The sequence below is a fragment of the Podarcis liolepis genome (assembly GCF_965112155.1).
Source record: "Podarcis liolepis genome assembly, chromosome: 16".
In the NCBI taxonomy this organism is placed as follows: Eukaryota; Metazoa; Chordata; class Lepidosauria; order Squamata; family Lacertidae; genus Podarcis; species Podarcis liolepis.
In genome coordinates, this window is record NC_139567.1 from 31,456,490 (window position 1) to 31,484,211 (window position 27,722).

Genomic DNA, 27,722 nt, shown 5'->3' on the forward strand with positions numbered 1-27,722 from the left:
TGATTTTTCCTTTTAATTTGATCTCCATCTCATAACAAGGGCTGTTTTACAAGTTTTACGGTTACCTGAAAGATCTCCCAGCAAGGAACCCAGAAGGGTGAGGAAGCATCGAGACTCCAATCCAATACTCGCTTACCTGCAAATAAGCCTCAATGAACTCCATGGGACTTAATTTTCAGGAAACTGTATAGGAATGGCACTATCAATCTTTTAAAAATAAATAAATTATACCCTGTTTCCAAATCATCAGGTTCTTTGGAAACCGGACAAAAGCATCCAGCCAGGACATACCTTTCCCCAAAATAAATTGTTTGCTCTTGCCCCCATATGTTCCCTGGAAAATGGTCACTGCAGCACAGAGATTCATGTGGATGTTTCCTCTGTTAGGACAAGGACAATTTGTAGAATCTACCTGTCTGCAGAAAGCTCTAAAGGAAAACCCTCCAGCTGCCTCCCTGATGTCCCTGTCTGAAAACACATTAGTCTCATGTCCAGATCAAGAGAAATAATAGTTCCACTCTATTCTGGGTCAGATCCCACCTGGAATACTGTGTCCAGTTCTGGGCACCACAGTTGTAAAAGGATATTGGAAAGCTGGAAGGTGGACAGAGGAGGGCACCCAAGATGATGAAGGATCTGGAAACCAAACTTTATGAGGGAGTTTGGATGTTTAGCCCAGGGAAGAGAAGGCTGAGAGGTGACTTGATAGCCATCTTCAACTTTCTTCAATGGAGCAAACTTGTTTTCTGCTTCTGCAGAGGGGTAGGACCCAAATGAGTGGATTCAGATGACAAGGAAGGAGATTCCAGTTAAACATGAGGAAGAAACATTTCTGCTGGCGAGAGCTGTTCAAGTGTGGAATGGACTTCCTTAGAAGCTGGTGGGTTCTCCTTCCTCAGAGGTTTTTAAACAGAGGTTGGATGGCCATCTGTCAGTGATTCTTTAGCTGTGATTCCTGCATTACAGAGGATTGGACTAGATGGCCCTTGATTCTGTGAATCGGATCCCAGGGTTCTTTGGGGGAAGCCTTGACGTTAAAGTGGAATGATTCTGCTTTAAATGTATAGTGCAGATGGGCCTTAAAAACACATGGCATTAACAGCAGTGATTAATTCCTGTGTAGTGTTTAAGGAATTTGGAATAATAATGATGATGATGATGATGATGATGATGATGGAGCTATCTAAATTCCCAGCCCTTCCATCTCTCTAAACCCAGGAAGGAGGTCAAAAGGAGGGCTGGTAGGCAGGAATTTAATTGAAAATTTGTTTGTTTAGTAAGAATCCTTCCACCAGCCCCATTAATCTCAGCAAAAATTTAGCTTGTACAGTAATTTTAAAAGAGAGAGCCAAGACTGTGCCTTGGTAAAGTAAGATGAAGAAAAGGTTAAAAAGGCTGATGACTTCCTCCCAAAGGATTCATTCCCCTAGATTAGAAAAAAAAATCTCACTTCATAACTGCTTCTGTACTGAAAGGCAGACATCAAAAACATTCCCTATAATTTGCATCTGTGGTGGTAACAGAAACTGAGGACTTGCTATATGCTGACCTGCCCTTTGTCTCTAGGTATAATGGATTAAAAGAAAGGAATTGGGAAATATAAAATGCATTTGGAAAGTTGGTCAAAACTCCAAAAGAGAGCTTTCCTTCTCACTAGTTACGTTGTTGGGTGGTATCCAACCTTTTTGGGGCCCAGCAGTGTCTTTGGAGACCAACGGAAGTGTCATGGGCACCACAAAATACCCATTTCACAGAAGAAGAAAACTAATCACACACCCCCTGAAAAAAACACCAGGGAAAGCATCTACAAAACAAATGAAATGCAAATTAGAAAGCAATCAACACCCCCATAGGCAACCCTCTCGCAAATAAATAACTGGGAGGGGCAGGGGGCTTGGGGGGGGTGTCTGAGGGCACCATATTGGGGACCTCAGGGTTATGGCAAATGCCTCAAATCGTACCCTGTCTGGACTTTGCTTGGCCAAAATCCCACGCTAAATCTCACGTTTTAAAACCCACTTTCATTTGCCAAACTCTTAAGATTATTGCATATGGATTCTCATAGTTAATGCCCAAAACGCATAAACTGATGGGTCCTTTGGCTTTTCAAAGAATAAAAAAAAATCATTTTTGAAAAAAGCTGAGAAAATAGAAGGGCTGCTTGGACAAGATGGCTTAAAAGATTTGTTGCAAAAACGATTGCAGCCCTTTAACTCAGGGAGGTGAGGAAACATTTTTGGCCTGGTGGCCAAAAATCTTTATTTCTCCGCTTCCAGACAAGCCATATTGACAGCAGGTGATTGACAGGTGGGCTGCCCCACCCACCTGTCAAAGTTAGTCCTCAGACACACACAAGATCTGGGGCATGCCAGCCAGTTCTGGCACAGCCAAACCCAGCAGGATTGAATTCTAATGAGGGTTCAATCCTGCTTTCTGTGGGTTTTTCCCAAAGCAGGATTGCACACCCCATGCATCAGTTGAGAATCTTTTTGGCTTGGGGTAGTGGGCAAGGATATCGTGCTTAATCTGTTAAATGTCTTCCGATATTTTGTTTTAATTCAAAACTCTCCCCAGCTTATCTTCCACCCACCAGGGAAAGGATGTCAGGAAGAAGGCTTTTAACTGATCCATGAAACAAATTCATCAATGAAGCATTGCAATTCAAGCTGTGGCCCAACCCCCAGTGTTGCTGGACCCTGGCTCACAGCATCTCCAGTGAACGATCAGAGATGATGGGAATCGGAGTCTAGACACACCTGGAGGGCCACACCTGCCCCATCCTTAAAATACAGCTCATCAGCATGACAGCCACTCTCAGCCTTTCAGAGAAAAAGTGTAATATTGCACAATATTGATAAATCACATAACCAGAGAATTATAGTCAGCTTGGGGTATGCTCTGGTCTGACCCAATCAGAAGCCTACACCACACAAACAATGCCAACTTTTGCACAGATTTCCTTGGGAGTGAGCCCCACTGACCACAGTGGGACTTACACCACCACCCCCAGTAAAAATGCACAGACCTGCACTCTGAACTGAACGATGCTGCATGAATTTATGTCTATTGCATAATTTTGTTTTAAACACATGGAGTGGCTTATAACTGCTGAGCATTACAGCCCCCACCCTCTTGAGGCCCCTCCAAACCAGTTCCTAAGTTTTGCAGTGCCCCCCCCAAGCTGAGTAACTGATACTCAAACCAGGGGGGGGCATAGCTATCACCCAAAAATATTATACCAGATGATTCAAATGACTGGAGAATTCCACTTTAATTAAAAAAACAAACAAACCCAAAGCCTTGCTCATAGAAAGTTAACATGTCAGGGAGAACACTGAGATGGAAGGCACACCAAAAGTAATCCATTCTCACCCTTGGCCAATGCAGGAGATCCACAACAACAGCATACAGGAGGCTTGCCTTCTCCCCGGCACCCTAGTTTTCTATGCATAAGGGGTTCTTAAGCTTAGCGTCCCATTGCACCAACTGAGGACCAGATGTGCTTAGAGAAAGATCCTCATTGACAGTCCTTCAACTCTGGAGTTTTCTCCTCTCCCATGAAGACCCAACAACTCCTGAGCCACTGAAAGAGTCAGGGATGGGGTACCGTTCTCCAGATGTTGCTGGTCTCCAACTCCCTTGCCCCTGAAAAAAAAAACAACACCTGATGGTCTGAGAAGATTGGAGCTGTAGACCAGCAACACCTGGAGAGGTGTAATTGGCGAAGGTTGCTTTTGCCAGCTAAGGAGGGAGGTGGAGAGGCAGATCTGAAGATGACATAATGTAAAAGTGAAGCTCTTGTCATTAATATAGTATCATTACTCATTCTGAGCCCTTGGGAGAGGGTGAGCTATATGGTAAATAAAAGGAATCCATGACTAGGCAAGTTGGAAAGTGTATGAAAAGATAGGCCATTTAAATAAAAAAAAGGTGTTGTCCTTCCAACAGCGAAAATATTCTTGTGGCGAGATTGTAGCTCTGTGGCACAGTACCTGTGCTGCATGCAGAAGGTCTCTGGCCTCTCCAGGTAGGGCTGGGAGAGAACCCTGTCTAAAATCCTGGAGAGCCGCTGCCAGGCAGTGTAGACCAGTGTTTCCAAAACTTGGGTCTCCAGCTACTTTGGGACTACAATTCCCATCATCCCTGACCACTGCTCTTACTAGCTAGGGATAATGGGAGTTGTAGTCCAAAAACAGCTGGAGACCCAAGTTTGAGAAACACTGGTATAGACAGTACTGAGCGAGGTGGACCAAAGGGTCCGAGCCAGCTAGAAGGCAGCTTCTGATGTTCATTTAAACTATGGGCTCATCCACACTTTCCATGGGAAACCCACAGTTTAGCGCAGAATCAGAACAAATGGCAATGGGGTTTTATGCAGATTCCCGTTGGTTCTGAGTTAACCCTAAAGAACAGGTTTTCTGGGGGAAAGTGACTGGTCAAAGGCAAAAACGCTCAGACCCATGCCTGGAAAACAAGCAGAAACCCACTCAGACAAGTGGGGCAAGCCCCATATGACTAGTGCTGATCCCCAGCAGGACCAGAATGCATGTGCTGTTATCATAGCCACTCCATTCCTGGTGGTTTTTAGATGTATCCCAAAGATGAATTGCGTGGACCTGAAAATAGAATGTGTGGATGCCTCTGGACATGTTTGTTTACCATACCCCAGGAACTGGCTGTGGTTCCCTGTTGAGCTTGGAGGTCAGTGGCAAACCAAGTCATGGTTGAAACAGCCCACGCAGTAAAGGATTCTCTTGCAAATCTCTGTGCTGATGTGACCTGAGATGCCCCCACCTTCCTTGCCTCTGCTTTGGCCCTGTTACTTAGACCCAACCATTTCCATCCAATGTCACCTTAACTCCCCATTATCCTGTCCCTTGCAGGTACCTCCCTCCCGTGGAGAGATTTTGATCAGGCAGGATTTCCTTTCTTTGCACCGAGAGAACATGCCCTGCTGCCAACACCCTCCCGCTTTCCGTAGAAACATTCACTCAGGAAATCCGGGACCCGAGGAGTCGCACGAGGCAACTGGGAGCCCCCTTAAAGGCTTGGTCTCGGATGACACCCAGCAGCTTCTGTCCCATCTGCCGGGTATTCTCATATTCCGGGTTCGTGATCCGAAGCGAGGGAAAGACCTCTTGCATTTGAAGGAACCGGGTCTCCTCTGCGAATCCGCTGCTCCAGGGAATGCAGCAACAGCAAAAAAAACCAACCCCAGCCAAAGCTAGATCACATCCCCAGGGGGTTGCGGGTGGAGAGGCTTCGTTGTAAAACAGAGTTGCTCGAGACCTCCTGCTCCCATCACCCGCTCCAGGTGGAAAGAAGGGCTCCTGTACACATGGCACGAGGGTGGGTGGTGTTGGCAACACCTCTGGAGATGGAGGGCAGCGACGGAAGGGGGTGCCCGTCCTCAAAGGTCTCACATGATGGCGCACCGGTTCCTCCGCAGGGCACCCTGGAAGCGGATGGTGGTGTGGACATGCTTGCACCGGGCACATCCCACGCTCTTGAGGAGTTCGCTGAAGAGCAGGAGGATGTGCCAGTTGTACTTGGCCGAGCACTCGATGTAGCCACACTTCCAGGTCTTCTTCACCAGGTTGGAGACGTTCCAGCGGGGGATGACCCGCCCTTTCTGGAGGTCCCTCTTGTTCCCCACGATAATGATGGGTGTGTCCGAGGTGCCAATGACCCTGCCAAGAGAAGGAAAGAGAAGCCTAAATGGTTGGAGAATGAGAGAGGCCAGGCCCAGAGGCTGCTACACCTAGGGCTGCCATACATCTGGAATTTCCCAGATGTGGCCGGGAAGTGTAGATTTTGTGCCAAAATAGAAAAGAAAAACAGCTCAACAACTTTGGCTGTATGTATTAAGTATAGTCGTACCTTGGAAGCCAAATGGAGTCCGTTCCGGAAGTCCGTTTGACTTCCCAAAACATTCAAAAACCCAACCGTGGCTTCTGATTGGCTGCAGGAATTTCCTGCAGCCAATCAGAAGCCACAGAAGCCCCATCGGACATTCGGCTTCCAAAAGAACGTTCAAAAACCGGAACACTCACTTCCGGGTTTCGATCGTTCGGGAGCCAATTTGTTTGGGAGCTAAGGCGTTTGAGATCCAAGGTACGGCTGTATAGTGATTTAATTTACTGAAGTTGGGAATGCTTAAATGCATTGCTGTGTGTTTAATTCTCAAATGTTCCCCTGTAACTCTTGTGTCATTGGTTAACACTGGTCACATGATAGGTACCTTAATACATTTTCCATTCTTTTTTGTGTGTGAGTGACTTGACGACAATGGCTGCATCTCCATGAACATTGAAGAAGAGACAGTGTTAGATAACTCTCTCTCTAAACACAATAGAGGAGAGGAGTGCTAATATTTCTGTGTGGATGCATGTGGTGGAAAGAAGTACAGAAGTTGATGTTCTCTCAAAGAAGCAGTAAGGTGAAGTTCTGAAGGAGAAAAGGGAAACCTCTCAGAAGGAACTGCATAGCCCAGCTAAGCCATGTACAGGCAGCTGAGTACAAGTACTGGAAAGAGAGAAAGACACAGTTTGTTCGAATGTTTAGCAAAGAAGCTGCAATCTTCAACTAAGGGTGGGGGGGGGGGACCTGTGCATAGATGAACACGTGAATGTAAATACTTTGCATATATTCTTCTTTGTCTATAGGTTCTGCAAGTAAAAGCTTTTAAAATATTTTAACAAATATTTGTTTTAATTTCAAGAAAAGAGTCGGTATTGCACCTGATTTGGCTTCCTACCTGCAATTTAGCTACCCTGCCAACAAGTTGCTGAGAACTGCAGTTGGGTACAGTGCTGTTGTGTTTGGGTTCTGCTTGTGGGTTTCCCATATGGGGCACCTGAGAACAGGGTGCTTTACCAGATGGGCCATCGGCCTGATCCAGCACGTTCTTCTTCCCTTCTTACAACTTAAGTTACAGCAGGTCCCTTGCAATAGTGATCTAGCAAAGAACACCTGGTTCTTTGGAGAACTTGAGAACATTTTTTTCTTGTTGGCTCCAACTGCCCTTCTCCTTCTATTCTCTTAAGAAAGTTAAGCGCATCTAGCTGCGTATACGACTGTGTTTGCCATTCTCAGGATTTGAGAAACTCCAAGTGCGTAGATCACTTGGGTTCCATGCCATGGGAAATCTAAGACCAGAGTTTATAAAGCCAGGAATTTGCCCTGTTCTCGGGGAGAAACCTGGGGCAGGAAATCACTCTGTATAAAGTAGAAGGGATTGGCCGGAGGGAAGACAGATGCTGGTCTACGCTCCCAGGATTTTGCAACTCGTTGGCTATCCCCAGTTTCTCCTCCCCTTGAGTATGGGATATTCCAAATGTGGCTGCAACCATAGGATTTGCAGAATGGCATTTACAATATTGGCAGTTTTATTTTCAATGATTCCCTAGGACTGAAATGCGCCTTTCTCACAGCTGCCACACACTGGGACAACCCATCATTTTGAGTCTCCCTGAATTAACATCTGGCTCCACAGCCGCCACCCCTTTTTTCCAGTCAAATCCCAGGTGAGGTTGAGCAGAGGCATATTTTTACCTTGTTTCCAGGATCTGCTGCCTAATGGTCTTGACATACTCAAAGCTGTCAAAACAACAGATGTCATAGACCAAGATGTAGGCATGAACGCTCCGGAGGCCTCTGCAGCACACGTCCGCCCACTCCTGCAAGACAGAGAAGGAGAGAGGGACGGATCAGGGAACGTACAACACACAGAGAGCCATGCGGGTGACCGCAACACCACCAGCAGTTCCCCCCCCCCAAGCTTAATCCAAGGAGGAAGGGTTCACTCCCAGTCTTCAGCTCAATTGTGGAAGCAATGCCCAGCTCAGGGACAGCCCAGCTCTCCAATTTCTCTTTAAGTACAGTGGTACCTTGGTTCTGTTCTGGAATCTGTTCCAAAACTAAGGCGCGCTTTCCCATAGAAAGTAATGCAGAATGGATTAATCCGTTCCAGACTTTTAAAAACAACCCCTAAAACAGCAATTTAACATGAATTTCACTATCTAAGGAGACCATTGATCCATAAAATGAAAGCAAGAAACAATGTACAGTGGTTTACGAACAGTCCTGTTTACAAACTATAGTCATACCTCTTGTTACATTTGCATCAGGTTGCACGTTTTCAGGTTGCATCCCGCGGCGACCTGGAAGTACTGGAAAGGGTTACTTCCGGGTTTCACCACTCGCGCATGCGCAGAAGTGGCGAATCGCGACCCGCGCATGCACAGACGCGCAGACGTTGGTTGCATTTTGCTCATGTTGTGAATGGGGCTCCAGAACGGATCCCGTTCGCAACCAGAGGTACCACTGTATTCAGTTTATGAACTCCGCAAAACCGGAAGTAGTGTTCTAGTTTGCAAACTTTACCTTGGTCTACGAATGTAAGCCAAACAGTGGAAGGCCACTGGTGGCAGGAGGCCTCATTAGGAAAAACGCACCTCAGTTTAAGAACGGATTTGGTTTAAGAGCAGACTTCAGGAACGGATTAAGTTCATAAACTGAGGTACCACTGTACTGCAGTCAAACAATCATTCAATCAGTAGCTGAACTGGGTTCCACACGGTCACAAAAACAAAAACAAAAACAAATGAGCCACAAAAACGCAAAATAAATAGCAAAACCAGATAGACCTCAGCGTAGCACTCAAAACGGAAGTGTGGCACTCAAATTGGAAGCAAAACACTCAAAACGGAGCACATTCTGCTGCCAAACAAAGTTCACAAACCGGGACACTTACTTCCAGGTTTGCAGTGTTTGAGAACCAAGGTACCACTGTAGTAAGAAACCTGTGGTGGGAGGGGGGAGGCCGCAAGGGAAGGCCTCTGAAGTGGGTGCAGCCTAGTGAGGTGGGTGGTGGATGCCAGAACGTGAGGGGAATTGAATTGTCTTAAAGTACTTCGTTCTGGGGAAAATGCTTGACCACCTCCTGCCGCCCACGAAATGAAAGCGCCTTTGTGGGATGTTCTTTAAATATTCTACAGCCACAATTTGGAGAATGGCAGCCATTTTTTTGTTCCCACCACCTCCAACAATGCCCTGGAATGATGCCAGGCTCCAGGGCGCTGGACCAGATGGGCCCCTTTTTTGTCCTGATCCAGCAGCCAGACTCTCCATATGTTCTTGTCAGGAGAAGCATCCCAGTTTGGAAGGGTCAGAGCTGTTTGAGGGTGGAAGAGACTGCCTTCAGATGTGGTGGACTCTCCTTTTCTGGAGTCACTGACTCACAGGCTGGATGTTGTTGTTGTTTAGTCGTTTAGTCATGTCCGACTCATCGTGACCCCATGGACCAGAGCACGCTAGGCACTCCTGTCTTCCACTGCCTTCTGCAGTTTGGTCAAACTCATGTTTGTAGCTTCGAGAACACTGTCCAACCATCTCATCCTCTGTCGTCCCCTTCTCCTTGTGCCCCCCATCTTTCCCAGCATCAGGGTCTTTTCCAGGGAGTCTTCTCTTCTCATGAGGTGGCCAAACTATTGGAGCCACAGGCTGGATAGCTCTCTCCTGACTCCACAGCTGCTTTCGCTCTTTGAGGCCTTCCCTCAGTGGCCAACTGTGCCAACTCTAGAAAGCCCCCAATCCCTCCGTCGCAGAGTCACGCTGTTCCAGTTTTATAAGCATCCATTTCATTTTCCCTTTGCAGAAAGAACATTTGGGAAACAGCAAAACAGCCTGGATTCCATGTGATACCACTCTGCTCCCTCTCTCTGCCCTTGGCACCAAAAGCCCAGCGAATGAAATTGTGAAAGTCCAGCCCAACGGGATGTTAGGGCTACACCTGGGGCTTGCAGATCCTGCTTCTTCCAGCTCACCCTAGGCCACCACTCTGACCCTTCTGTGACATCCGAGAAGCTCAGGCAATGGCAGTGTGAGGTGCTGGAACTCAACATGGTGTCAAAAATGCCTATCGCTATGGGAGGACTTGCTAGCGTCTTACAGCAAGCCCAAAGGCAGAATCACTGCACTCTCAGAGCCTCTAGTCGGAGCCCGTGATGCTCTTTCAGGTAGTGAAAACCTGGGACATTCTGCATGCCAAGCAGATTCTCTACCACTGAGCCACATATTTCCCCATATATTTTAAAGGAAAATGGGAATGGAAACAATTACAGCAAGCTTGCAACTTACGTGGGGGTCATGTTCCGGGGATCATGCCTGAAGCTGAAATTGTGCATAGTCAATACCCATTGAGTGCAATGGTGGATGGGATTGCCAAAGTTGTTTTTCCTGGAACTTCACCCCATTTCTATTTATGTTTGCATTTTTTTGCCATGTGCATAAAGCTAAATGTGGGCTTACTGTACATGCACGTATAGTACATCTGTGCCATCAATGAAAAAAGATGCCCTGGAGCCAACCTGCGCTCCTTGCAGGCTCTTTCCAAAAAGCATGAATTCCATTTATTTCCGGGAGATGATCTGTTGTACGGAGGCACCAGCCATTAGCCTGTGTCTGCTGCGTCCATGAGTAGTTCATGGAAAAGCATCAGCCTTTGTTTGCTTTTAGCTGGAGAGACGAGCTTCATTGCTGCTGTCAAAGTAGGCTGAGATAGTCACAGCAACCCCATCCCAACAATCTAAAATGCAGGTCCACTGCTGCTTCAACTTCTTGTGATGACCCCCCCCCCAAAAAAGAAGAAGAAGTCCTGCAGGGCGTTGGACTAGATGACCCCCAGAGTACCTCCGAACTCTACAATTCTATCATCTATCTCAGGTGGGAGACAATTTTTCAGCCCAAAAGCTACATTGCCTTCTGAGCAACCTCCCAATGCTGGGTGGGGCTAAAGGCAGAAACGAGGTGGAGCAAGGAATGCAAATTTTACCTTTAACTCTAGCTTCTAGACACACACGCTTCTCTGACTGACTGATTGACTGACTGACTGACTGACTGATTCTATTTCTATGCTGCTTTTTATTCAAATACAGTCATACCTCAGGTTAAATATGCTTCGGGTTGAGCATTTTCGGGTTGCACTCCGCAGCGACCCAGAAGTAACAGAACACGCTACTTCTGGGTTTTGCCGCTCACGCATGCGCAGATGCTCAAAATGACATCATGCACATGCGCAGAAGCAGTGAAACGCGACCCATGCAGACGTGGGTTGCATTCGCTTCAGGATGCGAACGGGGCTCCAGAACGGATCCTGTTCACATCCAGAGGTACCACTGTAAATGCCTGCCCTCCATTCAAGCAAGGAAAATGCATTATTTGAGTTCAAGGGCATATTTTAGTCAGGCAAAGACACTCGGGGTCCGAAGCAGGGCTGGTGAGGGCTGTGGTCTAAGGAGAGGGGTGTGGCCTGGAGAGTGTTCTGAGGGCCGGACAGAGAGGCTTGGAAGGCCCACTCTGGGCGGCTTCCAGCAAAACACTAAAATACAATAACCTATTAAACATTAAAAGTTTCCCTAAACAGCGCTGCCTTCAGATGTCTTCTAAAAGTCTGGTAGTTGTTTTTCTCTTTGACATCTGGTGGGAGGGCATTCCACAGGGTGGGTGCCACTACCGAGAAGGCCCTCTGCCTGGTTTCCTGTAAATTGGCTTCTCGTAGCGAGGGAACCGCCAGAAGGCCCTCGGCGCTGGACCTCAGTGTCTGGGCAGAATGATGGGGGTGGAGACGCTCCTTCAGGTATACTGGGCCGAGGCCATTTAGGGCTTTAAAGGTCAACACCAAGTACTTTCCAGCCAGAGGGCTGCATTCCTTTGTGCTTGAACTCCCGGGGGCCACACATCAGTGGTGGGCAGGGCCAGGGATGAAAGTGGGTGGAGTGATGGATGCAAATTCCCCCCTTTCCCCCTTTCTCAATGTGGAAGAAAACAAGATTCCTTCTCCTTCTCTCTGACAGGCTGCCTCCTTATGGGTCCTGCCCAACAATGTCACCATCTCCAGCAAAGCTTCTCCTCCCCCCCCCCTTACAAGCCTCCATCTGCTCCTGCATCACACCCACCCACCCCATTTGCATTCCAAGGCATGGGCCCAATCCAGTTTGTCCCTGCCATATGCCTCTGTTGATCATTTATCCTGTGCTATTTCCGATTGCCTCATTTGTTGACCTTTCCTTCTTCCCGCACGCAAATCTTCCTCGTCATCTGCTCCTCCGCGCGCACCCCCCCCCCAGGAAGACGCAGGAGAGGAGAACGAGAGACGTCACCCTGCATCCCGGAAGCTGGCTGGGGAGTCATTGGCATAGCAAGGGTTGTGGCCCTGGGTGCAAATTTCTCAGGGAGGAGCAACTAGATGCCCCCCTGACAGGCTCCCTCATCGAGGCCAGAGCCATGGGGAAGCAAGGCATGCCTGAGCCAGGCAGGGGCAGCGCCTCCTTCTCCTTGTGGCCATTGAAAGGAGGCCTAAACATGGCCGCCCCTGAGAGGGAAGAATGGGGAGGGGGGGTGCCAGCTCCCACCGAGGAAGAAGGGAGGAAGAGAAAGGTGGAAAAGCACTGCTGGAGCCATTTGCATTGCCCAGAGCGCCTTGAGGCAAGGACAGGAGGGCGAGTCGACACAGTTTCTTTATACAGGCTCCCAGGGTGGGGTTAGTTTGCAAGGAGATACGGATGTGAGGGCGATCTGGCTGTGACATCTGTCACCCCATTGATCGCCAGGGTTGATTCGGCTGATCTGGCTGGCTAGGCGGGTGTCCCCTTCCTCCCTCACCGCTCCATGTGCGTCCCTCCCGAAGCTGCGCGCTCGGTGGAAGAGGACGACCATCCCAGATAGAAGGAGTGTACCGTTCTTCGGTCAAGGGCAAGGAGATACAACCCTTCATTACATGCTGGCCAGCAAGGGGACTGACCGCTGCTCGGTTCACCAGGGCAGCACAACACTTGCCCCGCCCCGGGCACCAGCCACCCATGCTACGCCACTGCCTGGGGTGAGGGACGCTGCCTCTACAGTGGCAGGTTCCTTGCAGACACCTGGAGATTTGGGCTGAACCGTTCAATGCCAGTTTACGGTTTCTGTTGCAAACTGCAAATTAGAGCTTAACATGTACAGTGGTACCTCGGTTTACGAACAGCCCTGTTAACAAACTATTCAGTTTACGAACTCTACAAAACCAGAAGTAAGTGTTCTGGTTAGCAAACTTTAACTTGGTCTACGAATGGAAGCCGAACAGTGGAAGGGCACCAACCAGCGGCGGGAGGTCTCATTAGGGAAAACACACCTCAGATTAAGAACGGATTTGGTTTAAGAATGGGCTTCTGAAATGGATTAAGTTTGTAAACCGAGGTACCACTGTACAGTGGTACCTCGGTTTTTGAACGTAATCTGTTCCGGAAGACCATCCGAGCTCCGAAACGTTCAAAAACTGAAAACTCAGTACGGAAGCGTGAATACGGAAAACTCAGTGCAGAAGCCACGTGGCATGTTGGACTTCCAAGGCAAGTTTGAACACCAAAGCATTTACTTCCGGGTTTATGGCATTCGAAAACTGAATTGTTCACCAATGGAGACGTTCGAAAACCGAGGTACCACTGTATATTGCTGCAAAACAGCCTTGGCCAAGCTGGCGCCCTGCAGATGTGGTTGGACTGCAAGTCCCATCGGCCCCAGACAGCACTTGCAGGGCCAGAGGCAAAAGTGGGTGGAGCATTTATTTCCCCTTTAGCGCACACCCTTCTCTATCATCCATCCATCCAGGCGAGCAAGCAAGAGGCTTCGTCAGAGTTCAAGGACTCATCCCAGCCTGACAAAAGCATGTGGGGTATGAAGAGGGGGCAGGGAGGGGCGTGGCCTGAGAGGGAGTTCCGAGGGCCACATTTGGCCCCCGGCATGAGGCTTTCAAATAATAAGAAGATAATGAGAAGAAAATCATCATCATCAGACTTTCTAGATAGTGGCCCATTTGGTGCCTCCTCCCACAAGGCTTGAAGACAATCGTCCTCTCCCACAGTTTACCCATGGGTGGTAGACTGCCTCTGAACATGGAGGTTTCATTCCTAGCCATCAAGATCAACAAAAACCTAAGAGCTCTCCAACAGATCTACCTGGTCCAGTTTCCAGCTCCACGCAGGTGTCACTGAGAAGCCCACTGTCAATGCACGAAGGCAAACTAAGACCTGTTTTAAATAAATAGGTAGGCAATGAGTCTTCCAAACCCCTGCTAGGAAATTGGAGACTGTGGGTGTCAAGCCTTAGAAAGGCTACCCAGAGATATATCTCTCTCCATTGTGACACTATAAATGAGGGACCATCATTTTAAGAAAGGAAAGGTAAAGGCGAGGCTTTTGAAGTTACGTTCTCAGGCTGAAGCTGTAGGAAAAGAATTAATCCTGCTCTGAAAATGGGCATGAATAAAAGGGCAGTGCACCAGATCTTTGGCAACTGACAACATAAAGGTAAAGGTAAAGGGACCCCTGACCATTAGGTCCAGTCACAGCCGACTCTGGGGTTGCGGCGCTCATTCTCGCTTTACTAGCCGAGGGAGCCGGCATACAGCTTCCGGGTCCTGTGGCCAGCATGACTAAGCCACTTCTGGCAAACCAAAGCAGCGCACGGAAATGCTGTTTACCTTCCCGCCGGAGCGGTACCTATTTATCTACTTGCACTTTGACGTGCTTTCAAACTGCTAGGTTGGCAGGAGCAGGGACCGAACAACGGGAGCTCACCCCGTCGCGGGGATTCGAACCGCCGACCTTCTGATCGGCAAGTCCTAGGCTCTGTGGTTTAACCCACAGCACCGCCCGCATCATTACCTTATTATATGGGGGACCAACAACCAAAGGTTGAGTCGGGTGGGTGTGTTCCTGATCAGGGTTCTTACCAGTCAGCCATGCCATGTCTATTTATCTATTATTTCTATATTTAGAGCATTTGTGGCCCTTTTTTCAGCCCAAAAGGCTGCCAGAGATGCTTACAGGAAATCAAAACAAGGCACTCCCTACCCGCAAGAGTGGGGCATGGAGGGTTCCTGGGGCCTGCAAGTGAAGGGGGGAGCCCAGCCGGCTGACATGACCCTTGGCAGGTGCATCCCCCTAATACTGGCCCCCTAATACTGGCCAGGTGTGAGGGGGGCTTGGGCCACAGCAGCAAGGCCAGCTGGGCTCAAGAACCCAGGGACCCCCAGCGGCAGGCAGGGCAGGGCAGGACCGGGATGCCCACATAGGGATGCCTGGTTTGTGCCCCCTCAAAATCCTGCACCGGGGCAACGGCCTTCCTGCCCCCACCCCATGCTGTGCCCCTGCACCTCACCACCTGCTTCACACCTCTTTTACCTGCGCTGCGTGCCCACAAAGCGCCGGCAGCAACACCGACTTCTGGTGAGATTTTGTGAGCTCTTGCTGAAGTCTTGTGAGACCTCATGTGCTCTGTGAGATCTCACAAGGTTTCGGTGAGATCTTGCTAGAAACCAATGCTGGTGGCAGAGTTGGCGGGGCAGGTGGCAGAGGCGAGGCGGTGTTGCATCTTGGCTTCCGCCAGTTCAGGGGAGCATCTTACCCTGCCTTATGAGTGGACCAGGCCTGGTACTATTATTAATAATGGGATTTCTATGAGTACTTTCCCCTAATATAGAGTGGTTTAACAATGAATCCCTCTTCTCAAGGAACTCAGGGAAATAGTAGCTATGTAAAGGGGGATCGGGGCCTCCTAACAACTCTCAGCACCCTTAAGAAACTACAGCTCCCATGATTCTTTGGGGGAAGCCATGACTGTTTAAACTAGCATCCTAGTTCTCTAAATGTATGCTGTGCATGTGGCCAGGAACAGACACGCTGTGGGCAAGTGGAGATTCGTATCACTCCTTGCATGTAGAAAGCTAGCATGTCTGGGAGAAGGATTCAGAATTAACCTTGTGCCTGGCATAGCTGTTTCTCTGTGTGCATGAAAACACATTTGGACACTGAAACTCCAGACAGACTCATGCCATACATTTAAAGCACTGCGACGCCTCTTTAAATACAAATGGCTTCCCTCAAAGAATGGTTCAAAGTTGTTGAGGCTTGTTTGGAAGCCTGTTCCTCTTTGTGGGGCTCTACGTGGGGCTACCTTTGAAGGTGACCCAGAAACTACAACTAATCCAGAATGCGGCAGCTAGACTGGTGACTGGGAGTGGCTGCCAAGACCATATACCATCGGTCTTGAAAGACCTACATTGGCTCCCAGTACGTTTCCGAGCACAATTCAAAGTGCTGGTGCCGACCTTTAAAGCCCTAAAAGGCCTCGGTCCAGTATATCTGAAGGAGCGTCTCCACCCCCATCGTTCTACCTGGACGCTGAGGTCCAGCACCGAGGGCCTTCTGGCGGTTCCCTCACTGCGAGAGGCCAAGTTACAGGGAACCAGGCAGAGGGCCTTCTTGGTAGTGGCGCCCTCCCTGTGGAACGCCCTGCAACCAGATGTCAAAGAGAACAACTACCAGACTTTTAGAAGACATCTGAAGGCAGCCCTGTTTAGGGAAGCTTTTAATGTTTGATATTTTACAGTATTTTAATATATATTTTTTGGAAGCCACCCGGAGTGGCTGGGGAAGCCCAGCCAGATGGGCGGGGTATAAATAATAAATTATTATTATTATTATTATTATTATTATTATTATTATTATTATTATTATTATTCCAGAGCTACAATTTCCAGAGTCCCCTGTGAAGAGAGATGGGAAACTATGGATCTGGTCTGGCTCCCACAGGAGATGGTGATGGCAGACAATGGGCCGTCCTCTGCTGCCCCCTCCAGGCAGAGCCGTCCTCTGCAGGCCTGAGCAGGCGAGGGAGACCTACCTGTAAGGTGTTTACTGGGAACGCCGTGATTGGGGGAAAGTCCATGATCTGCAGGTCGTGGACGTGGCCGTTCATGACCACAGCGGGCAGGTAGACGCGTCGGGTCTTGGTGGGGACACAGACCTCGCTGAACTCGTTGTAGAGGAACTGGCGGACAATGGCGCTCTTCCCGACCCCTTGAGCTCCCAGCACTGCCACCTTGAACGTTGTCACCATGCCTCCCGGCCGCGGTGGCCCTCCTGCGCGACGTGGCGATCGGCTCCTCAGCGCAGTCCGCTGCCTTTGCGCTGCCAGGAAGGCCCCCGGGCTGCATATTCCGGCAGCTGCGATGTCAGCCACAGTCAGCAACCATGTCCTCTCCGGCTTGGCCCGTCACTGGAAGACCAGGAGAAACCACATCAGGCAGAGGAACAGGAGACAAGGGCACGCAGGGCCAGACCAGGAGTCTGCCAGGTCCAGCGCTAGCTCTCTCTCTCTCCCTCACTGTGTGCCTTTAGATATAGGACAATGGGAGGTATACTGCCCCTACACATGGAGGTTCTATATCCCACCATTTCCCCCAAGGAGCTCAAGATGGCGTACAGGGTTCTTCTCCCCATCCTCATTTAATTTCCTTTTAGAAGTGGATGGGATGTTTTTATCTTTCCGCTTGGTTTAATGTATCTGTGTGAAGTTTACTGTCCATTCAGTTGGTTGTAAGCCCCTTTAGGCTGCCCTGGGCAGGATAAAGTGACTGACAGACAGTGCTTCCCCCCCCCTAAAAAAATATTTAGGGGTACTCTCATTTTCCTACTCATATTGAAATACTGCCCCTCGGTGAGGCCAAACTTAGATTCACAAAATGTTTAGAGGTATGCATACCCCTGCGTCCCCCCAGAAAAAAGCACTGCTGAGATATATATACCCACATAATCCTGCTCATATGATGAGATCTAGGAACACAGAAAGGTGCCTTATTAGGCTTGTCATATTTCAAAAAGTAAATACAAGGACACCCCGAAAGCTGTTGAACCACAAAAACGCAATTTTTTTATTTACTTGCTGAAGATTCAGGACAAACTGCCACCTTCCAGAAATCCACCTGCCCCCGGACGTCACTTCCGACTTTGAAATCCTGGTAATGTCCAGGAAATCCTGGACCTATGGCAGACTTATACTGAATTGGACCGTTGCTCCATCTAGTTCAGTATTTTCTGCAGTGACTGACAGAAGATCTCCAAGATCCCAGACAGAGGTTATTTTCATCCCTACCTGGATAAGCTGGGAATTGAACCTGGGATCTTCTGCATGCAAAGCAGATCCTCTAACCACTACACTACAACTCTCCCCCTCCCCCGGGACTCTTCTTGAATGGTCACTGTATAATCAGTTGGGTTGGCACACACAAAATGCAGGGCCTTATCAGTGATGGCCCCTAAACAAACTTCCAATGGACTTTGCCCCTTCTGCTCCAACATTTAGGCAGGTCTTAGACTGGCACCAGCACATTTTGCTGCCATGCTGGCCAGAGTAGCAGTGGGATCTCACTTCAACATCTTCCACTAGAAGGAAAGGCTCAGGCCAGCCATAACCTTGCTCCGTCTAGTCACCGCCCCTCAGAATCTGCCGCCTGAGGCAACTGTTTTGCTTTGCCTCATGGGAGGGCCGGCCCTGTTAGAAGACCTTCCTCTATGCAGCCGCAACAAATGCAGGGCTGGCTAAGCTTTCTGGGTCCCAACAGGAGCTCCAGGGCAACCTCTTGGGGGCGGGGACTGGATACACGTGGAGGGAATCCCTGAAAAGCAGGCGTGGCAGCCAACCCACAGCCTCACCCGCATCACAGACAAACACCCATCTCACAGGAGCCACAAATAGCTCCCATCTCCCAGAGCAGCTTCTGGTTCTGTTCTGCTGGGGCTATTTTCCCTCTCGTACTCCATCTTCCCCTCCCTTGCATGTCACTTTCTGAGGGCATTCTGCTCTTAAAAGCAGCTGAAAATACCTTGAACAAATAAAATGCATTTCAACCAGGACAGAAAAACAGACACTCTATTATGTCCTTTTAAATGTGTTTGTGGGACGGGTTACAGGGACCAGTGGCATAGCGTGGGTTGTCAGCACCCGGGGCAAGGCAAATAATTTGCGCCCCCTAACCCATGGATTTTAGCAGGGGGCAGAGAGCTGCAAGTACGAGCGCGCCCCCCCCCCATGTTGTGCCCGGTGCGGCCGGCCCCCCCTGCACCCCCCACGCTACGCCACTGACAGGGACGGGTTGGTCTGCCATAGTCTGAAACAAAATAAAAAAAATCCTTCCAGTAGCACCTTAGAGACCAACTAAGTCTGTTATTGGTATGAACTTTCGTGTGCATGCACACTTCTTCAGATACACTGAAACAGAAGTCACCAGACCTAATATATAGTGGGAGGGTGGGGAGGGGTATTATTCAGAAGGGTGGTGGGAGATGGGTGATTGGCTGATAGGTGTGGTAAACCTGTTGACTGTTAATGACTGCAATTGGTCTTACAGGAAAAAGCAATGGGTGAGATGGCTAAAAATAGCTTTATCATGTATAATGAGATAAGAATCCAATGTCTCTATTCAGACCAGGTCTCTCCCTGGTTTTAAGTTTGGTAATAAGTTGCAATTCAGCAACTTCTCTTTCCAGTCTATTTCTGAAATTCTTTTGTAATAAGACAGCTACTTTGAGATCTTGTATAGAATGTCTTGGGAGATTGAAGTGTTCTCCTACTGGTTTCTCTGTCCTGTGATTCCTGATATCAGATTTATGTCCATTTATCCTTTGGCGTAGGGTTTGGCCTGTTTGTCCAATATAGAGAGCTGCTGGCATTTGATGGCATGAACAATGTTAGAAAATGAGCAATTAAATAGTCCTGAGATGGTATGTTTGATGTTGTTGGGGCCAGTAATGGTGTTGTCCGGGTGTATGTGGCAGCAAAGTTGGCATCTGGGTTTATTGCAGGCTCTGGTACCAGTGTTCATGTTAAGTCTGGTTGTTGTATTATTGTGGGTGAGGAGTTGTAGTTGGGTGTGGGACGGGTGTGTCAGTGTGTGTTATTGGTCTGCTTTGGGTTGTGTTCTTGCATTTCGGGTTCTCGTTTTGTAGTTTTATGTTGTGAACCGCCCTGTGACCTTTGGAAGAAGGGTGGTATACAAATTTAGTAATTAAAAAAAATTAAAGAGTAGAGGGTCTTCGAGAGCCTGGTACCCCATGGGGAGTGCTGAGACAGGAACCAGCCCAACACCTTCTCAATAACTGAAAGACCTCCTTTCCTTACAGACCCTTTCCAATGCTGAGATTGGCAGAGACAGGGCCTTTTGGGTGGCTCCTCTGCCTTCAGAGGCTTAGGAGAGAGGGCCTTCTCTGGGGTGGCCCCTAAGCTGTAGGACTCCCTCTCCACAGAGGTGCATCTGTACAGCTTCCTGAGGATTTTGGCCTTGGCCTTTTGCACTTGAGGTGTATATTTTGAGGGCCCACCTTATTTCTGTGATTATAAGTTATGCAAAACCCTTTTTAATATAGTGTTTTAATTGCTGTAACGCGCCCTGGGACTTTGGATGAAAAGTGGGCAGTGAACAAGAAACAAACAACACTGCAACTGGTCTTACGTAAGCAATAGGCACATGTCAGCCAGGCAAGAACGCTCAAGATGAGATGCAGCGCCGGGGAGGAAGTACCGAGGGCCAAGCAGAAAGACCTGGAGGGCCGCATTTGGCCTCTGGGTGTGTGGTTCCCCACACCTCCCCTAAATTGTATGGGGCTGCATTATATGGAGGATGTCCAACCTACCCATACTTTATGATCGGATTTGTATTTGAGGCCCTGTCCACATGCAAAGTGACCCAATCGGACAGAGCCTGACTGGGGGTGGCCCCACATTGGTGGGATGTGGGGAGGTTTTCAGGTGGGCTGCTGACACAGCGGTGCTGTTTTATTCTGCTTATCATTTGTGCTAGGTAGACTATGGTTTTTTAACACGCTGACTAATTGTAATGCTCTCGGCATGATTTAAAAGGCTGAAGACCTTTATTTATTTGTTAAATTTCTATAATTAAAGAGGTTTTTGTCTGGCTACTGTCCACTAATGTTTGATGCTTTGTGAGGAGATTCCGAACTACAACTCGGCGACAAATGGAGAGCCGAATTCTCCTCAGAAGTGGGATACAAATATATGAAAGCAGGAGTGGGGGCACCTGTGCCCCTCCAGATGTGGAAGGACTACAGCTCCCATCATCCCTGACCATAGGCCATGCTGCTTGGGGCTGATGGAAGTTGTACTCTTACAGGTGCGAGGACTACAGATTCTCTACCCCCATCTCAAATGAATAAAAGTTTCCTAATCAAACTTTGGAAGAAGCCAAGAAGTGGACACTCCTTCCTTTGGGGCAGCGACCCAATTTCATTGACACCTACCAGGCAGGCTGAAGTAAAATTGGTAACACCTCTGCATCTCTAGGGCAAACTTCACCTGTGGAATACCTGCACAGGAGCACCGGCAGAGGAAAAGGTGGCAACCCTGCTCCATCCCTCTTGACTCCGCCACACCTGGCAATGCCTGATATTTATTTCAAAAAATACAAGCCCGGCTGAAGTTAATTAAACTCCTGGTGTTATCACTGCTGCCTCTGTGCTTAATGTAATCTGCTTGTACAGATCTTTCCGATGCAATCAAGTCAGCGACGTGTTAATTTAGGAGGCCGCTGGAATGAACTGCTCTCACCTGCTCTGTATAAATCCATAAAACTCTACAGTTCCAATAATCTCCCTTTCCACAGTGGAGTCTAAGGGCTGGGATTTCTGAATGGGTAGCCGCTCACTTTCAGTTCCCTTTAACTACTCCCGTCATGTAATTCAAATATTTCCCACACCCCTCTCTGCCCTTGTCCGTAGCTCAGCAGTGGGGAACATCTGTGGCACAGCGGATGCCTTTGGACTCCAACTCCCATCAGCCCCAGCCACTATGGCCAATGGTCAGGGATGATGGGAATTGGAGTCTGGAATCTGGAAGGCCACAGGGTCCCCGGCCTTGCTATAGGTCAGAGATGGGGAATTGCAGGCCAAATGTGGCCCCCCAGGCCACTCTATCTGGCCCCTGGGACACCTCTTTGCAGGCCAAACCCCTCCTCAGCCACACCCCTTACTGACCCTGCCAACCCCCCCCCCCCTTAGTGTCCTTGAACTCCAATAATGCCTCTTATCTGTCTGGATAGAGGGCAGGAGTTGTGGTGAGTATGTTCTGAAACAAACTGGCTGCAGAAAGGTAAAATTTATTATGTATTTGTGTTTTTATATTGTGAGTTTGTTGTAAGCACCATGAGACCTGCAGGTATAGGGCGTAATAATAATAATAATAATAATAATAATAATAATAATAATAAATTTCACATTTGATGCTCAAACTGTTTGTGTCTCTAGCTACACCCATCACTGGCATTTGGACTCAAGAAGGTGGGCCTTGGGCCTGATCCAGCTGCCAGGTCCTTCCTACCTTCTTATGAGAGCATTCCCTCCAACATGTTGCAGAGGAAAATCATAACATTCCTTTCAGGGCCACACTCCCCAAAATGGGTGATTTTGAGGGCCACACTTTCATGGGAGCCAGGCGACTGGCGAGAGAGCATGGCCTCCCCAAATGGGCACCTATTGGAGCCACGCTATCGCGGGAGCCAAAATGAAACATCCCAGGATCCAGTCAGAAGCCGGAGTGGCATCTGTAATTCTGGGATGAGTAGAACAGTTGATGGGTGAGAGAGAGAAAATCAGTGGCAGGCAGTGTCCTAGATGGGCCAAGGGGCCAACACAATCTAAAGCAGCCTCTGTGATGTTCTGAACTACGACTCCCATCAGGAGCCGATGGGAGTTGTAGTCCAAAACATTTTGGAGGTCAACAGGGAAGCAAAGGCTGGTTTAGACTCCAAGCTGCTCAGGGCACAAACCTGTCCCCCTGAACGTTTGAAATGCTGCACGTGTTGGTTGCAAGTGTGTGATAGATCAATCAATCAATCAATCAATCAATTGACAGACATATCTGATGCGAGATGAGCACCGCACCCCATAGTCAAGTTTGACTGGACGTAACCGTCCAAGGCTCCTTTACCTAAATATACATATATGTGAACATGTTTACATTTTCTTCTAGTCTGCAAACATAAATGGAATTTCCTTCTGCCAAAGAATCCAGGTCACTGGACTCCCCCCCCCCCATCCTCTGATTGAAGGGGCCCTGTGTTTGAAGGGTCACTTGCTCTGAGTCCAGTTTAAAGAGAAAGAACCTTAAGGAGGGAGAAGCGCCAAGGGTGGGGGTTGGTGGCGCAGAGGCTTTCATTTTCCCACCCACAGTGAGCACCTATACCGCAAAGTGAGGAGGCACCCGCAGGCCACCTGCCCACAGCCTTCCCCACTCGGGTGAGACGGCTTGTGTTCCTATTCAAATCACAGCCTTGCTTTCTAATTTTGCATCTATGCATATAAATCAGCACATGCAAATCTTATGTAAACCTGTGTCCTCCTTTCCCCCTCTTTTCCAAGGGATAAACGACCTCTTTTTTTCTTTTGACAAAAGCTAGATTACCAAGCTAACTCTGGCTTTGCGATGGGGCTTTTTGGACAACCCAGCAGCAGATCTCCCGAAATACCTTCGGTGCTCCTCGCACCCCCTCCAACTTTTAAAGTCTGCATTGACTCTCCGCTGCCAAGGCTGGTATCTGGCATCCTAGCAGAAGCCTTATGCCCAGGGGGAATTCAAAGATTCCAAGGGCACCTGGGATTCTGCAAGACTCCACCAAACTCCCACTGCAACAGGAGAATAAGCAGTACCTCAAGGGAAGAGGGAAGACCCACCTGGCAGATCCAGGGGTGGGGGATATTTTTGGAAGTTTGTGGGAAGATGGCGAGCATCTGGAAAGAAGAGATACCTCAGCCCAAGCTAAGAACAGCCCCACTGGATCAAACAGAAGGTCCATATTTCCGAGCATCCTGTTGCTCATAGTGACCAATCAGAGGTTTGCTGGGAGCCCGTAAAACAGGGTGCAAAGGCAAGAGGCCTTCTTTGTTGTCTGTCACCCGGCAGCTGGGAACCAGAGGCAGATTGCAGCCTGTCTCTGGATCAAAGCAAACAGGTGTGGTTGGTAGGCCTATCCTCCCCTATGAATTTGCCTTGGTCCCTTTCCAAGCAACTTTTGTTGTTGTCACGCTTGCTGCCACCATCACTACTACACTGTTTCGACATTTGTATAAACCACTTGCAGGGGGGGGGGGATTGTCTACCCACTTAAGAATGTAACAAGAGCCAGCAACACACCTGGTGCAGTATCCTGTTCTCACAGTGGCCAATCAGATGCCTCTGCTGGGAAACCCGTAAGCAGGATTTGAGCAGGAGAGAACTCTCCCCTCCTGCAGCTTCTAGCCACTGATAACCTTGGGTTAAGAACTTAACTCGTTCCGGAGGTCCGTTCTTAACCTGAAACTGTTCTTAACCTGAGGTACCACTTTAGCTAATGGGGCCTCCCGCTGCCGCCGCATGATTTCTGTTCTCATCCTGAGGTAAAGTTCTTAACCTGAGGTACTACTTTTGTGTTAGCGGAGTCTGTAACCTGAAGCGTCTGTAACCTGAGGTACCCACTGTACTCACAGAAGCGTTACTGCCTCCCAAAGTGGTGCAGAAACAGTTAATGAAAATAAACAGAATGCATCTATATAAGCTGAAGGCCCTCACCACAGCTCCTGATGACAAATTCCACAGAGCAATTGTGTGCTGCTGAATAAGTTATTTCATCCTGAGTCTGCAGCCAGCCAAGTTGCAGCAGGATGGAGGGACGGAGGAAAAGTCTGTTCTCCCTCCTCAATCTCTCTCACACCATGCACACTTTTAGAAACCTCTGTGGTGTGCCCCTTAATCCTTCTTTCCCTCTTAAACTCAGAAGCTTGACTGCCTTTTGCTCATAACACGAGGAGATAAGAGCCTGCCTGCAGGATCAGGCCAGTGGCCCCTCTAGGCCAGCATCCTGTTCTCACACTCACAATCAAGACGCCTCTGGAAAATCGGCAAGCCGGGCCTGAGCACAAGAGCAGCCAGCCCTCTCCCCTCCTGCAGTTTCCAGAAACTGGCATGCCTAATATTTCCAGTGTTTAGGATCTCTAAAGGACTTGATCCCACCCTGGGTTTATGAACTGCATTCTGGACTCTGGAGTGAGCTGCTTTGGAGTTAGTCAGTCTCTCCACATCGAGAACCTGGACCCAAAAGTCGGCTCCAGTGTGTGTGTGTGTGTGTGCAGAACAGCCCCGAAGTTTGGGAGGCCCGCACCTGCATGCCAGAGAACAGCCTGTCCGCTAGGTGTGCATATGCAGGGATGACAAGACAAGCAGACGCCCGTCCTGGCAGCCCGTCCATGCGCAGCCTCCGGAGCACATGGATCCTCACAAACGGAGGCTGCCACATTTTGTCAGCTGATCTGTGGCAGCAGTGTGTGAAGGCAGCATGCGCGGCCTGGTAAACAGATACACAGACACACACACATAGACTGAAAGTGCATGATGTGCAGAGCATTGTGAAGTTGAGGGTGAGGAGGAGGAATTATGCTTTTAAATGTACATCCCTGGTTTGCCCGGAAAACATTTTTCTGCTGTTTTTGGCTTGCCTAAATAAAAATGTTTTTTGCAGGCACCAAACGGAGTGCAGGAAAAGCCCCTGTCTGATGTCAACAGGAAGGCAGTACCAAAATGTGGGTGCTGCCACACTAACAGGTTGATTTCTTATAAGTGCAGAGCAGGTCATAATCATAGAATTGGAAGGGACCACACGGGTCATCTAGTCCAACCCTCTGCAATGCAGGAATCTATTCCCCAACGCGGGACTCGAACTCACAACCCTGAGATTAAGAGTCGCATGCTCTACCGATTGAGCTATCCCAGACTAGAGAGAGGGTGCTGCTGCTCTTGAGCCCTGGTTGAGGGCTTCCCAAAGGAGGCATCTTGTTGGCCACTGTGAGAACAGGGTGCTAGGCTCCATGGGCCCACATGGGGTTGATCCGGCAGCCAGGCTCTTGGGGTGCCCTTACGTTGAGAGACTTGTCTCAAACCCTGGAGTGTTTGAGAGTGCAGGAATTTAAAGAGCTAATGGAGCAGCGCTCTGACTCAGTATAAGGGTTCAGAACAGCACTTACATAGGAGACTGTCTCGTATCTGCACATTGGACCACGCAGCTCAATACTGTCTACACTGACTGGCACCTGCTCCCCAGGATTTCAGACTGGAGTCCCACCTAGCCCTACCTAGAGATGTCTGGGATGCCTGCAAACCAGGTACTATGGCCCTACCTGTCACATAGGTGCCAAAGGCCCAAAGTTGTTCTTTTTTGGGGGGCGGGGGGCAAATTGAATGCACCTGACAATCTCAGACAGACCCTCACCCCGAAGAGCAAACTCATCTACATGTGTGTTATTGTGGCAGCAAATTATCCCCCCCCCCCCAACATCTCGGCCCCAACATGTGGGCGGTGAATGCCCACCCACACGCCCCTCCATGCACAGTGCGCCGCGCATATTGTCCACACGCAAGCTACCATGTGGCCCATCAAACCATGCACAGGGAGGGGGGTAGTGTGTGTTTGTTGGGGGTGCCACTCTGGCAACCCAGGAAGGGAATTCAAGATGTGCCATGTGCTGGCTCAAGAGGTCGGGGAGACTCAGCAGGCCTCATGTGATAACCCGCTTGCGGTTTAAGGGCTGGGCTGGCGAGCATCACAGCGGAATTTAAGGTATGGGGCTTCATGTGCCAGGAGTGTAGGCCTCTCTTGTCTTCTCTATGCTCGCAGGGAAACTGAGCAGCCTGAAATCCGCACAAGACCCACCACTTGACTTCCACACAGACCCCTTCCTTGATGCCAGAGTAACTGTACCACCACGCTACAGCCGGGGGCACAAGACCCCCTTTGAAGAAAGTGATGGTTTTGGAGAAAGCAGGGAGGTGCACTATCCTCACGCAGGTATGAGTTTCCTTGGCTGAACAGGTAGCCACAGTCACGGGACTTTCAAATGCACCCCCGCTTTGGCTTCTGGGGAGGGGCCCCAAAACTAGGTCCTTGGCCCTAAATTCTCCCCCCCCCCCACCAATCTCGAGTAATAACAATCCCTACCCATCAACTCCTTCCAGGTGCACGGTTTTAACTTTGAGCATCAGCTAGAATCCTCCCACCCGTCACTGCTGCGCTGAGTCCAGAGGACAGGTGCATCTGGTGCATCTCACCTGTGCAGCGCCCTTTGCTCCACCTCCCCATAGATGGGCGCCCCTCGGGAAGGGGGAGCCCTCCTCCTCCCCCTCGCCGCCTTCCTCCCACCCACCCCAACCCCAAAGCCCACCCTTTACCTTGCAGAGATGACGAGGAGGCCAAGGACACTCGCCCCCCCAGGCGGTGTCTCCAGTGATGGGTCCCAAATCCTTGAAAAAACGGGGGGTGCCTGCTGCTTGCAGAGAAGGAAAGATATTCCATTCAGTATCCTCACGCAGATCTTGGAAGGTTTTGGAGTTGTTGAGGGAGGGGGCAGCTCTGATCGGTGTATAATATATATATTGCAGAGAACTGGGGGGCTGCAGCGCTTACTTGGAGGCAAAAAATAATAATATGGTAAAACGAAACCTGCGATGGTAAAGGGAAGGAGGCTGGTTTTACAGTTGAAACAATTTCTCTCTCCTCTGATCTGGGTTGGGTTTTTTTTCCTCCCCCCCTCCAACAAAAATGAGAAATAGATTCTTCTCCTCCCCACCCCCCTTCCTATATTTTCTTGCAATGCAGGGAAGTCAGCTTGGATGGAGAGAACAGCCTCTATGTGCGTGTATGTGTGAGGATAGAGAGAAGGGGGGGTTGGAAATCTCCTGCTACTGATTGCAGGAGATCCACAGGGTCACAAAGCCTGACATGTTCTGGAGAGAGAGAGAGAGAGAGAGAGAGAGAGAGAGAGAGAGAGAGAGAGAGAGAGAGGCACAGACACACAGAGAAAACAGCC

At 49.2% G+C, this 27,722-nt stretch overlaps 1 protein-coding gene across 1 annotated transcript; it reads right to left on the minus strand.

Annotated features, from left to right (window-relative positions):
- RASL10B (RAS like family 10 member B) lies at positions 1 to 27,586 on the minus strand. Its single transcript, XM_083479478.1, has 4 exons — positions 27,085 to 27,586; positions 16,723 to 17,097; positions 7,555 to 7,679; positions 1 to 5,690 (listed from the first exon to the last, which is right to left on the minus strand). Exons 2-4 carry the CDS (start codon positions 16,936 to 16,938, stop codon positions 5,420 to 5,422), a joined length of 612 nt encoding a protein of 203 aa, XP_083335604.1. The 5' UTR covers positions 16,939 to 17,097; positions 27,085 to 27,586; the 3' UTR covers positions 1 to 5,419.
- Between the last annotated feature and the right edge of the window lie 136 nt (positions 27,587 to 27,722).